The sequence below is a fragment of the Mytilus trossulus genome, chromosome 7, assembly GCF_036588685.1.
Source record: "Mytilus trossulus isolate FHL-02 chromosome 7, PNRI_Mtr1.1.1.hap1, whole genome shotgun sequence".
NCBI lineage: Eukaryota > Metazoa > Mollusca > Bivalvia > Mytilida > Mytilidae > Mytilus > Mytilus trossulus.
In genome coordinates, this window is record NC_086379.1 from 46,948,291 (window position 1) to 46,961,806 (window position 13,516).

The 13,516-nt window shown below is 31.4% G+C and overlaps 1 protein-coding gene across 1 annotated transcript in view; it reads right to left on the reverse strand.

Annotated features, from left to right (window-relative positions):
* LOC134726452 (uncharacterized) overlaps positions 1 to 13,516 on the reverse strand; it is a 186,330-nt gene that overhangs the window by 169,755 nt on the left and 3,059 nt on the right. The window contains exons 2-3 of the mRNA XM_063590857.1: positions 7,310 to 7,459; positions 1,334 to 1,492 (exon numbers count right to left, since the gene is read on the reverse strand). Of these exons, the coding sequence (XP_063446927.1) occupies positions 1,334 to 1,492; positions 7,310 to 7,459 (309 nt within the window). The remainder of the gene's footprint in view (positions 1 to 1,333; positions 1,493 to 7,309; positions 7,460 to 13,516) is intronic.

Here is a 13,516-nt window from a genome sequence, read left to right on the forward strand (position 1 = left end):
CTAATTGGTTAAAAACCTAGACATGCAAGTGCCCCTAAGTAATTACTGAATAGCATTCCAAAACGTATTATGTATTAATACTCTATTTAAATAAAATAGTTCCATTAATCCATAACACTGTCCCACCCAGATCCTCCCTTATTATGTTGTATATATGTCAGTTGTACCAATAACCAGTATGCTATATCTTTGGTGCCCTGACAGAATGCTGAAGAGTTACAGTGCAGATGAAAGCACCTGATTTACACTTAACAGAGTTCTGTCAAGGGACCAAGAAATGCCAACTGGTTATAGCACGTATAAAGGAATAAAGTAAACAGACAAAGGTTTGGGACAAAGAATCACAGTTTAATATTTTCTTTGCATATCAATATAGCAATAAACATATTTACAAAGAAAGCAAAATCAAGTTGAAAAACTGAGTTCTTTGAAAAATACTACTCTACTAAAATAAACAATACAAAAAGATATGTGAAGTTGATGCTTCTTATCAATAAACATATGTATTATGCGTATACATGCATATAAATCTTTAAGCAAATAAATGTAATTGTCCTTATAGGGAGTTGGAGGGTGGGAAGAAAATATTTTCCCAGAAAATAATAATGGCTGCTGCAAGCAAGCGTTGCTTCAGGAATAGTTAAGTCTGTGTTACTCCAAAATAATCCAAACCTGTGTTAAAGTAGGAGATTAGGTTCATGCAATAGGTCACTTGGTAATAACAAATACATGCATGACATGCTGTCTATAGGAAGGCAGGTATGGCACCCTTTTTTTTGAATAAATAAAGTTTTCTCATGGTATTTAATTATTCTGAAAATTATTGCTTATGACTTGAAAATAAAATTAAGCTTGTTAAAGGGAATTTAAAAACATGAACTTTGGCAAATATTTTTCCCGACAATTCAATGATATAATTTCAATATTAAAATTAAACTAAAGATTATATATGACGATTCTCATATATGTTCAAAATGTTTTACTCTGAACTATTTGTGGTGCTCACCTTTTTACTTTTAAATTTGAATCAAGTTTTGTTCTCTACTGTGTATTCATTTATTTCCGTGAGTACCAACTTTTGTGCATTAGGGAAAACTTTCATTTTTGTTGGTTATTTAATTTCGTGGATTTTCAGTCTGATACAAGCCTATTGGAAATTTATCACTTGTTGGATATGAATTTTTATGGTTTACCTATACCCACAAAATCCATGAAAATCGGTATCCAACAAAAAAATAATGAATCCAATGTATCTCATAAAATCCCTGTAATTTTTTACATTGAAGTACATCAAACCATGAAGGAAAGTATTTCCATGTAAACAAAGACTTACCTTCACAACCATTAATGTCTTGGATGGCATTTTTCCCCAAGGTGATTCCATTGTTTGGACAAGATTCACAGTAAGTTTTGTTTACCCAGTAATGATCTTCAGGACAAGGCATGCAGGTAGGTAAACCATCAACAGAAATAAATCCAGCTGGACATACAGCTGAAAATAAAGAATGTTAACATTAAAAAATTTAGTTTTATAATCTTAGTATCAATCTTTCATATATTTTCAACAAACTTTTATTATTTAAATCTGAACTTAAATTTTGTTTTCCTTTTGCTTTTTCAGGCAAAAAAGCAACTCAAAGGTACAATTTATGGATCTCAATTTGGCAAGGTATTTCTTCACAATTATGAAAATGACCACTTGATACTTTGATAGTTGACTGTAAACTTGACAAACATTTTACTTACTTTAGGTAATATCAGCTTCTAAAGCTTGTGCTTAACCTTTTAAGCAATAAAAATTTAATATAATAGAAAGAAGATGTGGTATGATTGCCACCAGAGTCCAAATAAATAATTTAACAAGTTCTTTAAGTGATGCCTTCATCAATGAGTAAATCCAATACCCCATAGTCAGCAACAAAAATAAATGAAGTGACAAATGTAAAACAATTCAAACTAGAAAACAACAATTATGTATGTTTCTGTCCATATCCAAGAGCCTGTAATTGGGTGGTAGTTTTTTTTGCTGTGTTACATATTTGTTCTTTGTTCATTTTTTGTATATAAAATAGGCTTTCAAGTATCCTTTAAACAAATAGTTATTCCCAATCATCTTGTTTATCTGAGACTACTGAAACCAAATATAGGACTACTAGTATAGCTTTAACAAATGTATTTATTTGGATTTTTTTAGATGCATTATTCATTTTCAAACCTTTGAACACAATCTCACTAGGGCATTTGTAAACAAAAATGCATTTGATCATTGTCATGATTGCTAGGGCAATGATCAATTGCATTTTTGTTTACAAATGCCCTAGTGAGATTGTGTTCAAAGGTTTGAAAATGAATTATACATCTAAAAAAAAATCCAAATATGTCATGATTGCTAGGTCCCCAAGGGTGACTGGGGAATAGAAATATGGTCTCTTGGTCTTCTCCCGACCGGCAGTAAAACGCTTACCAAGTTGGGCGTCCGTTTGGCTGTGCGGGATGTATCAAGTTCGCAGTCACATCCAGTCAGAAGGGGGACGTTAAATCGATGCCTTGTGTAAAGAGAGTGCCACGCTCTTTGCACATTAAGAACCCTTGTGACAACTCTTTGAGGGGTCCGTAGGTGGCTTGTTGCAAGGCAAAATTTCTGTCCCTATCCAATATACCCTCATTTCCAGTGGCAGTCCAAATTTCCCCAACCATCATCCTAGATGGCCTCTGTTACAACAACCTGCCTATTGCATTTATTGTTAACTTGTTCTCGTCCTGAATATGCAGGAAATATTTGCCACTGGACATTAACCAACCAACAACCAATCAATCAATGATTGCTAGTTGAGAATTTTTCATCTCCCTGTTTCAAAAATCTGAACGCCGCCCCAGAAATTGAAGAAAATACAAATATTCCAACTCTAAACCCGAATGATGTCGATAGGCTTAATGAAAATTTAAACAGAGGAATTTTTAAAGACGAAATTCTTAAGGGCATCAAAAACCTGAAAAATGATAAAGCATTTGGGGATGACTGTATAATAAACCAATACAGCTAGTTTATTCATTGAATTATACGAAAAATTATTTAACGTTATATTTCGCACTGGTATTATACCAGACAGTTGGCTAGTTGGTTACATTAAGCCTGTTTATAAAAATAAAGGTAGCAAGTTGGACCCCAAAAATTTTAGACCGATTACCATTTTAAGTTGTATGGGGAAACTTTTTACCGCAATTTTATGCGAGAGACTAAATCTTTTCTCTGAAGAATTCATGATTTTAAACGAAAACCAATGTGGTTTTAGAAAGGGTTATTCAACCACCGATAATTTATTTGTGATTCATACATTGTTTGAAATTTTAAAGTTAAAAAAGAAAAAACTATTTTGTGCATTTGTAGATTTCGAAAAGGCTTTTGACACGATATGGCGAGATGCACTATGGTACAAAATGCTTTTTTAAAAATAATATGAATGGATGTATGTATAATGTAATTGTAAATATGTATCAAGGTACAAAGTCATGTATTTCATATAACAATGCCTTATCTGATTTCTTCCCATGTAGTAACAGGGTTAGACAAGGCGAAAATTTATCGCCTTTTCTTTTTTCTTTATTTTTAAATGATCTTGATTCTTTTTTGCAAAACTGTAACCTTGAGGGCCTTAAATCAGTGTCAAAAGAGCTTGAGGAAAAACTTGATATTTTTTTAAAACTTTTTATCATTCTGTACGCTGATGATACTGTTTTGATGGCCGAATCAGAAACTGAACTCCAAAAACTTTTAGATTGTTTCCAAGATTACACAGATGTATGGAAGCTTAAAGTTAATGTTGATAAAACAAAGGTCATGGTTTTTTCAAGGAGACGACCATCATGTGATTTTCAATTTTTATTTAATGGCAAAAAACTTGATATTGTTGATGAATTTAACTACTTAGGAATAGTTCTAACAAGAACAGGCAATTTTAATAAAACAAAACAGTTTAATGTAGAAAAAGCTACCAAGGGTCTTTACGAAGTGTTAAGACTAGGTCGTCTACATAATCTTTCTATATATAGCCAGCTAGATTTATTTGATAAAATGGTAAAGCCAATACTACTGTACGGTTGTGAAATATGGGGTATTGGCAATAACGACATGATTGAAAGGGTACATCTAAAATTTTGTAAATTGTTATTAAGTCTGAAAACATCTACACCCTCTTATATGATTTATGGGGAGCTTGGGAGATATCCTATAGACTTGGACATAAAAACTAGATTGATTTCATTTTGGGGAAGATTAAACTGGTAAAGAGACAAAACTATTTTATATAAATTGTGTTATCACATGTCTATTAATGACAATGAGAATTTTTCATGGTTAAACAGAATAAAGACTATTCTGAACGAATGTGGTATCCCAAATGTATGGGAAACGCAATCTTTTATAAATTGCAAGTGGTTAGTTTCATTCATCAAACTTAGACTTAAAGATCAGTATGTACAAGTCTGGCATTCTTTACTAGAAAACTCGCCAAAAGCACTAAATTACCAACCATTTAAAGATTTTTTTGGAAAAGAAGATTATTTTGAAATTCTTGGGAACAAACTGTCTATTGATTTGTGTAGATTTAGGACCACAAATCACAAGCTTCCTATTGAACAGGGTAGATGGAACAATAGTCAGAAACAATAGAATTTGTCTTCTATGTAATAAAAATGATATTGGTGATGAATTGCATTATATATTAGAATGTAAATACTTTAAAGAAAACAGGAAACATTATCTGTCACATTATTATTTACAAAATGCAAATATTGTCAAATACAAACAGATTATGTCTTCAAAAAACAAATCAGTATTGATTAAATTATGTAAATTCATAAAGATTATTAACACAGGTGAATGTGCTCCTGGCTAAAATGGACTTCAGATATATTATAAGCAACTATTTTGTTTGCTCTGTCTTGTTGTAAATATTGTACATAATTGCATGTCTTATCTATACCTATGTATATGGTTTATTGAGAATAAAGATATATATATGTTCCGGACCATATGAGTATCTAGACCATTCGCGTATGGTCATGACCATATGGGTATATACTCATATGGTCCGACCATACACGTATGGTCGGACCGTACGCGTATGGTCGGGGTAATCAACAAGTATACTTTGAAACTCTTCATTAGGTGTGACCCTTCTGGTTGTTACGTTACTAAAATGTCATTTTGTTATTATATTAAAAAAAACTTATAAAAATAACCAGTTTCACACACTCAGTTAATATTACTTACTATTTGTAAGAACAATTATAAGAGGATGTCAAAATCAAAGGAACATATTGTAAAAGGAATTTTATTGTTTAAAGTAGGTGACATTACCGGCAAGGATCATGATATTTTTTAAAGATCATGATATTTTTTTAAGACATTTTAAATAAGTAAAATATTAAAAGTGTATGTTTCTTTATTTTGTTCTGTTCTTTATTTCTATACTTCCTATTTTAATCTTAATTATAAGACCCGTAAAATAGCATTTAAGAGCCATGAAATAGCTACTGCCTTTATTTAATTTGATCTGTGATACTCATTTTACGATATTGGAGATCTATACGATCTAGAGTTTCTTAAAAACACCGTAGACACATCGGAATTGTCCAAGTCGATATCACTACACACAGCCAAAACCAGAAAAAGCAGAAAGGCTAAATGTATTGTACCGTGTGAATGTCATTCTAAGTATACAAAAGCATACACAAATACAATTACCGATGATCAACAACTAAGATCAACTGTTGCATCAATATTTAATGTTTATGTAGCTTTTGAAATGTAAAATTATTTCTATTGTACATTTGAAAAAATACCTATATGGTCCAAATACTCATATGGTCCGGCCCGTTAATAACCAAACGAGTATAATACTCATATGGTCCGACCATACGCGTACGGTCGGACCATATGAGTATACGCATATGGTCATGACCATACGCGTATGGTCCAAATACTCATATGGTCCGTAACATATATATATAAGGCAGATGAAAATTTTTAGCTGCCATTTTTAATAATTTCTTAATATCGTACAGGTGTTATTGACACCCATGTTCAATTTCACCTGTTAATCAGAGAAGATATATAATTATATGACTTCATTTGACAGCTTGGGTGTCAATCATACTGGTAATCAACGATGTTTACCTCTGGCTAACTGCAGTTGTTTATTAAAAACATTTGTATATTGAAAAATAATAGTTACTCCCTTTTGATTTATTCTGTTTTAGTTATTTTTCTTTAAAAAAAAAAAGAAAAATGTAAATTGTAAAATGAATATAAATTAATAATATTTTAATCAAATAATCATAAAAGGATGATAATTAAATGTCAGAGCTAAAATGTTTTTGAACAATAAAAAAATATAAATTTATAAATTACTTTAGGAAACTAGAGCTTTTGTCAAGGATGAAATTGAAATTTATATAGAAAGTCTTGTCCCTAAAAGTTCATGATACCGACCGTGCATGGGCTGTATAGCAAGTCAAGGTCGTTAAAAACTTCCATTTGTTGTAAGTTCATGATAATTGACCGTGCAAGGACTGAAAAGCCAGTCAAGGTCGTTAAACACTTCCAAAATATAAGTTCATGATTGAAATGTTACCTGATCAATTTTGTTTGAGGAATGTTTTATATTTTTTAAAGTCCAATCTTTCAGTTCGATATAAACATTACCTTTCACAACACAAATTAAACAAAATGATTTACACTGTTGGAGTTTTCTAAAAATGCGACTTCATAGCGCTTTTAAAAAAAACATGCAATACTATTGCTATTGTTTATGATTTTTTTGAATAATTCATCATGTTATAAATATACTTGTGAAACATATTTCTTTCTAAATTGACTATACAGTTACCAAAGATAAAGAGAAGGAGACAAGAATACATATCTATATTCAAAGAAAAGATCAAAATGATATGTGATATTATTCAAATACGAAAGCAACAAGGGTACTATAAACATATTACTGATGGAAATTTGAAAAGAAATCACTTTAAAAAGAAAATTTATGTCGATAAAAAACCTCCTGATCTGAGTCCTAATCTACTGACTAAAATTTCCTTATCTCCTGATCTGAATTTCACAGTCAATCACATGTATATATGTGTTTATTTTCTTTATATTTTAATCCAAATGACCTATCAGACTTTTCATGTAAAACATTCATAAACAAACAAATTAAAAACCTTGACTTTAGTTTTGATACCATTCAATTTTATTTAGTATCAATATCCTAACTGAATCATTTAAAAAAAAATATATATAATTACCCACCTAAACATGTAGTTTTGTCCTCTGATGGAACAGGATTGCCAGAAGGGCAGTCCAAACATTCATCTTGACCAAAGCTATTCTGGAACTTTCCATCAGTACATGCATAACATTCATCACCAACCCCAGAATATGTTCCTGGAGGACATGGAACTGAAAAATAAACAAAATATTAATAAACAAAATATATAAGAACAATTATTTATATTTCTACCGGTATTTAAATTAAGATACAAATTCCAAGATATCTGAATTGTAATCAAATTAATATTTTTGAACATTTGCTCATATGTTTAAAAATTTTACTATTTTCTATAATAAGAATCGAGTTAATTAAACGATCATACCCGACAAATTCTGAAAATCACAACAACAGTTTTATAATGTTTACTTTTATTCAGGAGCTTTAGATTGTTTAGAAATAGTGTGAAATTCCAAATCCTTAGGTTTGAGGCGATATTTAATATTTCAATACTCCTAGGCCAGGATTTTAGAAATGGGAGGCATAAGCTACCATTGCCCTGGTAGAGGGTACATGGGGAAGCTCAGGTTTCAACAAATTAACATCAAATTATGAAGTAGCTAGACTAATAAATATTTCCTATTTTAGATAAGGTTCTGGGTTTTTTTGAACGACACATGATACAAGACAAATACACTAAAGAATAAAGTTTGTTTGTTCTAAATTTTGTTAGCTTTAATGTAGAATACATGATTGAATATGAAAATTTGACCTAATAAATTAAAGCAATCATGTCACTGTCTAGTTCCGATAGGTGGTATAAAAAAGGTGTGGTATGATCGCCAATGAGACAACGGTCCACAAGAGACCAAAATGACACAGACATTAACAACTATAGGTCACCATACAGCCTTCAACAATGAACAAAGCCCATACCCCATAGTCAGCTATAATGGTGTATGGTACATCAATAAATATGGTGCTTGAACTTGATGGCAAAATGTAGGTCCGATGATAAGTGACTTACTAATGAATATAGAAACAATATGATACTACCAAAGGCTATCCAGATTGGGAGTAACAATGCTATACCAAATATACACGTTATTTTTATAAATGTACATTAACACAAAACCTAAAATGAACACAGAGACACTGCAGGACTCTCATTTTCAATGAATGGTTAGACTAGAGTGGATTAATTAGAACCATTTTACGCTGATTTCTCATGGCGTAATCGTAATAGTCAATTATTTCAATATCATAATCAAGTTTTATGTCTCTTTGATTCAGAAATAATATAAAAAGAATTCAGATTATGTGTTTATTAAATGAATATGATAACCAGATCCTCTGCAGGGCACAGCTTTATACTCACAGAGTTTCAACCCATTACATTGGGGCAAGTATGGACACAACATTCAAGCTTGATACAGCTCTGAATTTGGGTTGTGAATTGTAATTAAATAGTTGACACAACAGAGGTTTCTGCCACATAATGAATGTGGTCTAAGAACTTAAACTTAATTACCTATTATGGTCCAATATCCAGGTTAGATTCAGCATATCATTAAAGAACCCCAAGGATTCAATTTTTTATGAAATCAGATCAAGCTCAATTTTGGACCCCAATTTAGACCAACTTGAAAACTGGGCCAATAATCAAAAAATATATCAAAGAACCCCAATTATTCAATTTTTGATGCAATCAAACAAAGTATAATTTGGACCTTTTGGGCCCCTTATTCCTAGACTGTTGGGACCTCAACTCCCATAATCAATCCCAACCTTCCTTTTGTGTTCATAAACCTTGTATATAAATTTCATTGATTTCTATTTACTTATACTAAAGTTATGGTGCCAAAACCAAGAATAATGCTTATTTGGGCCCCTATTTGGCCCCTAATTCCTAAACTGTTGGAACCAAAACTCCCTCAATCAATCCCAACCTTTCTTTTGAGGTCATAAACTTTGTGTCAAAATTTCAAAGATTTCTATTAACTTAAACTAAAGAAATTGTGTGAAAACAGAAAACATGCTTATTTCGGTCTTTTTTGCCCCTAATTCCTAAACTGTTGGTCCCAAACTTCCAAAATCAATCCCAACCTTCCTTTTGTGGTCATAAACCTTGTGTTTAAATTTCATAAATTTCTATTAACTTATACTACGCCAATGTGATACCAATACACGACCAAAAAGTTTGTGGTTGTATAAAAAGCCATATTCAATAGCAGATGACGATATTTTCTTTAAAATTTATTTGAAAAGAAAGCCCATTACACCCTTACCTTAACCAACCCCAGATTTTGAGTCGCCCATCATCTGGTTGTATAAAGAACTGAATTTAACAGTTTTATGAAATTTTTCATTTGATATAACACGTATAATGCTCCTGGGGTTAATTTTCCATTTTAAATATTCTATATATATATCTGTTGTAGGGTTGTCACCGACTCAGACGTACTTATGAATATAATTATTTTCTGTGACTGTATCTTACATTAATTTGTAGGATCCTTTACTATAGATAATTTAGCTGATCTGTAACAATATCATCTTCATGCCTTATATATCATGTACTGTGGTACGCCGCTAGATTAAAACTGACGTGGAAAGGTAACACATGCCCACCGAAAGCTCTTTTTTTGAGAGCCCAGGTGGTCGTCTGGTCTAACGTGATGGCTGCAGTGCAGGCGATTTGGTGTCACGATATCACATTAGCATGGGTTTGAATCCCGCCGAGGGAAAAACCAAAAATTTGCGAAAGCAAATTTACAGATCTAACATTGTTGGGTTGATGTTTAGACGAGTTGCATATCCATTATGTACACAGCCATGTATCACCATCATTAACGGCGATCCGATGGATACATCTGTTGTAGGGTTGTCACTGACTCAGACGTACTTATATATATATATATATATATATATATATATATAAACGAGTCTAAATTGAAAACTACGTTCAAACCTATGACTGCGTTGGATAAAAACCGCAATTTTTATAAGTGTGCATGTCAAACAAATTTCGTTGTAGAAGGGTCTAAAAACAGCACATTTTCCAAAAGACCAAAAGAGTGAAAAAGTATATTTTAACAAAACGCATTTGACTACAGGTCGAACAACTGATGTTCTTTAACCCTGCTGACTGCCGTTGGCGATTGCCAAATAAAATTTATCACAGGTTGTAACAAAATGGATCTTATTATAAATTTAATACGTCACAGAAAAAAAAATTGTTAACTTGTGGACAGGATGTTGTGCCACAAACATTCAGTGTCAATATTTCTTTAGTACACCATATCCTGATTTCGACAATAAATGTCTCTTCAGTGATGTTAGGGATCGAAATGGTATTTGGAAGGCCATATAAAAAGCACCCTCATTTTTAGAGAAAGTACCCTCATTTTGAGATTAACTCTTGAATTTTAAGGGTCAATATATAGGATGAACGGATCATATAAACCGGAGGGAAAATATGATACATGCCCAAACAAAAAATATAAACGAGTCTAAATTGAAAACTACGTTCAAACCTATGACTGCGTTGGATAAAAACCGCAATTTTTATACGTGTGCATGTCAAACAAATTTCGTTGTAGAAGGGTCTAAAAACAGCACAAACAACATTTTCCAAAAGACCAAAAGAGTGAAAAAGTATATTTTAACAAAACGCATTTGACTAACAGGTCGAACAACTGATGTTCTTTAACCCTGCTGACTGCCATTGGCGATTGCCAAATAAAATTGATCACAGGTTGTAACAAAATGGATCTTATTATAAATTTAATACGTCACAGAAAAAAAAAATTGTTAACTTGTGGACAGGATGTTGTGCCACAAACATTCGGTGTCAATATTTCTTTAGTACACCATATCCGGATTTCGACAATAAATGTCTCTTCAGTGATGTTAGGGATCGAAATGGTATTTGGAAGACCATATAAAAAGCACCCTCATTTTTAGAGAAAGTACCCTCATTTTTAGATTAACTCTTGAATTTTAAGAGTCAATATATAGGATGAACTGATCATATAAACCGGAGGGAAAATATGATACATGCCCAAACAAAATATATAAACGAGTCTAAATAGAAAACTACGTTCAAACCTATGACTGCGTTGGATAAAAACCGCAATTTATATACGTGTGCATGTCAAACAAATTTCGTTGTAGAAGGGTCTAAAAACAGCACAAACAACATTTTCCAAAAGACCAAAAGAGTGAAAAAGTATATTTTAACAAAACGCATTTGACTAACAGGTCGAACAACTGATGTTTCTAACCCTGCTGACTGCCATTGGTGATTGCCAAATAAAATTGATCACAGGTTGTAACAAAATGGATCTTATTATAAATTTAATACGTCACAGAAAAAATCAAAGTGATGAATATCACTCATGGAAAGATTAGAACAGTAGTTTGAATTCTTTCATATTAAGGTATGGTGGGGGAAAATGAACATTTATAAAACACTATTACTGAAAATTGCATTTACAGCAGGTCTTTAAATGAAACTTGCTTTTCCAGTATGAGGATAAAATGAGCTCAAATTAAATAATATGGGTCTCTAAATTTGCACAATTTTATTTAAACTGCAGTTTATATCTTATCGAAATTATGTTGCCGGTTAACATGTTTCAAAAAAACAAAAAAATGCAAAAATTCTTCTAGTAAATGTTACAAAATATCCTTGTAAGACATAAATTTAGACCAACAGCTAAAAGCTTTAAAGTGCCAAAAAAAATCATCTAAAAAATTTTGTTTTGGGGTATTTTGTAAGTTGAAACAGAGGCCATATGGCATTGAAAATTAAAAGTTTTAGAGTGCCTTTTGATCAAATTTTCATGTATTTTTCAACACAGGGCATTTTCAATTTTATTTTTTAAAGTAAACTAATTAAAAAACTAATGTTATTGAAATGTGGATTCTTTCTTGATTACAAAAATATATATTTACTTCTAATAAAAATTCAAATGACTAAAATAGACATAATGATTGATGGGAAATAATCTAATAAACAATGGTTTTTTTAATTAAAAGTTTATAAATTTTAAAACTGTTTCAAGCCAATTCCTGATAAAAAAAAGTGAACTAATCTAAATTGTTGATTAATTACAGATGATTATTGGAAATTTATCAAGTACATAATAGGCCATACTTGAATACCTTTTATATATTCATATTTATATTCATATTTCATTTTTTTTTAAGATCTTGCTAATCCATTTATCATTTATCTTTCAGATACAATTTACAGAATTACTTTATGTAATGTAGATCAAAAGTAATTGGCAATAAATAAATCTATCATCCTTATAAATATCAAACAAATAATACACACATTTGTGTAATCAATTATGAGTTCAACTACTTGTGTATTAAGAATTAGATGCATATTGGAGTGGTCTACAATTATGTAAGACTGATGTAGATAGGTAATGTGGTCAATTTGATTGGCAGTTTAGGAGGTGGGCATTGTAATTAAAAGTCCACATTGTCTCTGATTGTTTAGTGATAATGACAGTTGTCAATCAAACTAGTTGAATCAATACCCACTTACCTAATCAAAATGCTTTTAAATAAGCCTGCACATCAACACACATAATGACATACATTCTTGAATGAACTGCTCCAATAATATACCCAGTTTTTTTTAGTTTATTTGTGTACCATGTGCACATACATGAGAACTATAGGGAACTATATTTTAGTGTGAATACATTTATTAACAGTAGCTAACCTGTCCTGTTGTTAGGGAGGGTGGTGCCTAAGTAAAGATTTAGAACAAGTTCTAATCTTTCCAAAAATTGTTAACTTGTGGACAGGATGTTGTGCCACAAACATTTGGTGTCAATATTTCTTTAGTACACCATATCCGGATTTCGACAATAAATGTCTCTTCAGTGATGTTAGGGATCGAAACGGTATTTGGAAGGCCATATAAAAAGCACCCTCATTTTTAGAGAAAGTACCCTCATTTTGAGATTAACTCTTGAATTTTAAGAGTCAATATATAGGATGAACGGATCATATAAACCGGAGGGAAAATATGATACATGCCCAAACAAAAAATATAAACGAGTCTAAATTGAAAACTACGTTCAAACCTATGACTGCATTGGATAAAAACCGCAATTTTTATACGTGTGCATGTCAAACAAATTTCGTTGTAGAAGGGTCTAAAAACAGCACAAACAACATTTTCCAAAAGACCAAAAGAGTGAAAAAGTATATTTTAACAAAAC